The 4,435-nt window shown below is 39.5% G+C and overlaps 1 protein-coding gene across 1 annotated transcript; it reads left to right on the forward strand.

Annotated features, from left to right (window-relative positions):
- The first annotated feature begins 2,542 nt into the window (after positions 1 to 2,542).
- Positions 2,543 to 3,067, forward strand: LOC103720189 (UDP-glycosyltransferase 85A5-like). The gene has a single exon (XM_008809788.2). The coding sequence runs from the start codon at positions 2,543 to 2,545 to the stop codon at positions 3,065 to 3,067; it is 525 nt and encodes a 174-aa protein (XP_008808010.2).
- The last annotated feature ends 1,368 nt before the right edge of the window (positions 3,068 to 4,435 follow it).

The following is a 4,435-nucleotide window of genomic DNA, read 5'->3' on the forward strand; positions in this document are numbered from 1 at the left end:
GGAGAAACTCTATATAAGATAATTGTTTGAATCAAGCTTAATAGGAGTTAGACCGGTGATGTTGGTGATTACCAAAGGAACTGATGATGTTTCTAATGAAGTGGCTGAATATGATAATTAATCCTTCCATGACCTTCGGATGTTTGATCTTAGGCACAAGTGGTGTGAGTCCAATACTGCTCTAATACTAAGAAAAAGAAGAAGATTATGGAGAAAGAATAGAAAAATTTTGAGAATGAGAATAGTGGTCATATTTACCACTGTTGTATTGGATTGTATTTATAGACATATAAGAATACATATAGAAAGTTTGACCCAATTGATTTGGGTTTAAATTACAAATTTTCAATTCAAATTAAAATACAACGAAAATGATAATTTTGCATATCCCAACATTGAGGAACACGATTGCAGGGCTGATGTTTAAAATTCAAATTTCAAATTTCAAATGCACTAAAAATTGGTAATCATGTTGCCATATTTTGTGATTGTAGCTAGCATGAATCAAATTTGCTGTCATCCAGAAGGTTTGCCTCTATCCAATAATTATGACATGATGCAAAACATCCCAGTACTTTGTATCTCGACTAGGGAGAATTGCTTGGCTTTCCATCTAGAAATCTTATGATCAAGATTGGATAACAAGATTGGCATGTCCATGGATGCAACTCCCACAAGTTGTTTCATAGCTGATGGAGTCATGAGCTATACACTAGAGGTTGCAAAGGAGCTAGATATACTGGAGCTTCTGTACTGAACCACAAGTGCTTGTGATCCATAGGCTACCTCTACTTCTTCGAGCATGTTGAAAGAGGCTTTACGCCTTTAAAAGGTACCTCTACCTCTTCGAGCATGGTAGAGTGAGGCAGTTCAGGTTCAAAACGAGGGACACAAGCAAGACAAATTTCTCAAAGAAGAAAAAAAAAATATAAGTGTCTGTTTGGATAATTTTGTTTGGATTTTTACGATTGAAAATAAAATTTTTAACACTATAGAATATAAAGGCTGGCCCGGTTCATGTTAACCAATTTTTTCTCAAATTATTCTTGCTAAGCTGATCCGGATATTGATCGATGCTACTATATTCGTATTCACATTAATTATTGCAATAAAATAATAATAATAAAAGTAAAAAGAAAAAAAAATTTAATATTAGTGGATGAGAACTTGATAGCGACCATAATAATTGAAAAAGGATGTGACATGGGATCATTATCACTTGAAAGGAATAATCCAACCTTGACCAGTAAGTTGTAAAATGATATAATGAGAACGGACGTACATAAAAGTCTTAACAAAAGTAATAAGTTTTGTTTTTTTGTTTTAAAACAGGTTAAAAGATAACCACATAAGCAGTGGGTCAATCTCAAGATCATTGCAGCTATACTGTCACCATAAAATTTAATATGATTTTTTGATTTGATTATTATTGTTCTCTTTTCTGCAGTTCATTCACCCACGAAAGCTATCACACACATGTTAGACAATTGCTCTAAGCTTGGGAAAATAATATTCCATTTAGGACAAACAGAAACTCTTTTTTTTTTTTTTTTTTTTTTTGATGAAAAAATAGGGGAAGAGGGGGGAAGGTAAGCCCACCCCCGCGTAGCAGCCCCACACTGGGCCCCCACCCCGCCAGGAGCATGTTCGATGCGGGCAGAATGACCGTTTGGTATAGGCCTAGCTCACCAGACCCCAGCCATATTTTACTCATACCCTCCCCACCCGTGGCCCCGGCTCAGTTACCCCACTGGGCCCTGGCACGAGTACCCCGTGTGAGTACGTCACACCTGGCACCACCCAGGCTACCAGCCGACCAGTAGCACTTCCAGACTCCGTGTCCAGGCGCGGGGCATCCGGTCCCCAGATTTAATCGACGCCCGTGCGTTTCGAACCTGGAACCACTTGGTTAGAAGCAAACGCCCCGTTCCAACTGGGCTACCACTCTTCAACGGAACATTTGTATATGATAACTGATAAATTTACTCGTCACGGCACCTCTCTTTCTAAACTTGTTTTACCCAACACAAGACGAGTACGTTAATCTATTATTTCTCTATAAAACTCTTGAATTTAATATGATCATATGCTCGCAAAAAACAGATTACAATAACATCAGATGCCAGGTAAATCCACTAGAGCAGGACAATGTGTCCCATTCATAACTAATAACGAGGTATACTATGAAGAAAAGTCCACAAAAGCACATTTGGGACCACGTCAAATGGTCAATGATCCCATAAACAATTACGTGTAACTCGTCAAACGACTCTAAATACTTCACCAAAGATAAGATCCCACATCTAGGGCACTTTCTTCTCTTTCTTTTTTTTTTTTGGTAAATCCTAGGCCCCTTTAAATATTTCAGGGTGGGCCCACCAGGCTGGGTTTCCCTAACTGCACCCTTCTTCCATGCCATGGCCCCCTTCTTCATCTCCCCCCCTAAATGCTATATGGCCTTGCCCATGTAGTTGGGAGAACTTCAAGAGTTAGTGGCCATTTCTCTTTTTTTTTTCGTGGGACTACCATCTCTTCTAGTAAGATGGCTTCTCCAAGGCCCCATGCAGTTGTCATTCCATTCCCAGCCCAAGGCCACGTAACTCCCCTGCTTCATCTCGCCAAGGTCCTTCATTCTAGAGGTTTTCACATCACCTATATCAATACCATATACAACCATCAACGCTTGTTAAGGTCTCGAGGCGCAGATTCTTTGAATGGTTCGAGAGATTTCCATTTCGAGGCCATTCCAGATGGTTTGCCTCCACCCGAAAATGATGACGTGACGCAGAACATCCCAGAACTTTGTATCTCAACCAGGGAGAATTGCTTGGCTCCATTTCGAGACCTTGTGATGAAGATTAGTATGTCTATGGATGCACCTCCCATTAGTTGTTTCATAGCTGATGGAGTCATGAGCTTTACACTAGAGGTTGCAAAGGAGATGGGTATTCCGGAGCTTCTCTTCTGGACCACAAGTGCTTGTGGCCTCATGGGCTACCTCCACTTCTTCGAGCTTGTTGAAAGAGGCTGCACGCCTCTCAAAGGTACCTGCTCACCTCTGTGCTGAATTTGTTTTGAAAAGCTCTCAAACGTAGAGTGAGGCAGCTGAGGTTTAAAACGAGGGATATAAACAGGGACCACTTTTTCAAAAAAAGGGGACAAAAAGTACAAGAGCCGGTTTGGATAATCCTATCGGATCCTCAGGGTCGGAAATAAGATTTACAATACTATAGAATATAAGTCCTACCCAGCTCAAATCAACCATATCTTTCCCAATCTATTCCTCGGAGGAAAAAAAAAATTGTCCTTATGAGATTTGAGCCAGCCCATTCCAAGGCTGTTCTTGAAAATTCTATGTATATAGGATCGACCCAGGCCTGTGATCCAGTTGGACTGCCAATGATTAAACAAACAGACCCAAAACATGCTTCTCATGTTTTTAGCTAAGGTTATAAGGTTCCCAAGTTGCTCCACGTCTGTAAGTCCGCTCCGAAGCATTTAAAGGAGCACGGTAATCATTCAATAATTGATTTGCTTATTAGCTTATACTGTTGAAAATAAATTGTATCTAGAAATTGCTATTTGTGATATGGAATAATAAACTAAAATTAAAAACTTAATACCTACAAAATATTTTCAAAATCAATTGGTAGAAAGCTTTCCTGGATCGAGGCATATGATGCACACTGCCCTAAAATGTTGTATCTTATCTCTAAGATATAACAATCCGGCTCAGACCGATCCTCCTCTAACGAGTACGATCATTGGGGTGGCTTGATCCGAATGACTCCTTCAAATGCCTAGAAAAAAATAGAAGAAGAAAAATCGAAAAAAAAGTGGAATTCTCTATCCTGTATTTATTGATCCAAGATCTCAGACCTAGAGCCTACTTATAGACTTTGTCTTATTACTGATAAGACGCTGCATTTCCGAGGGATGCGGTCGGAAACATCACATCCCATTCGGAAACCAATGTTTGCTTCTGAAGAGTCGCAGCACTTTAGAGAGGAAGGCTTGGCAAAATAGTATGCGGTATGCATACACGACACACCTCGCCTTGCCATGGGACGTGCATAGCACGACCGGTCAAGCTGAGCCAAGTGCGTGCGCACGGTCCCCAGCTCAATCCCATAAAGCCTGATTTGTGCTATCTGGGAAAGGAATTCTATTTAGGCAAGAAGACTTGCTTCCACATATTCGATGTGGGACTAAAAAAGAAAAAGTTTTAAAGTTTTTGAAATACTTAATACATAAGGGATAAGATTGGTTTTAATTTTTTGAAATTTAAAACTTTTTATACGTTAAAAACTCTAACAATCCCCTACAAAAGATTTAAGTCTAGAAAAAAAATATAAAGAATGGGCAACTTATACTATGGAATGGGTGAAGTGTTATGTAGTCTTGAATCTTACTTAGTATTGATAGTATTCATTTG

Source organism: Phoenix dactylifera, unplaced genomic scaffold (assembly GCF_009389715.1).
Source record: "Phoenix dactylifera cultivar Barhee BC4 unplaced genomic scaffold, palm_55x_up_171113_PBpolish2nd_filt_p 000407F, whole genome shotgun sequence".
Lineage (NCBI taxonomy): Eukaryota > Viridiplantae > Streptophyta > Magnoliopsida > Arecales > Arecaceae > Phoenix > Phoenix dactylifera.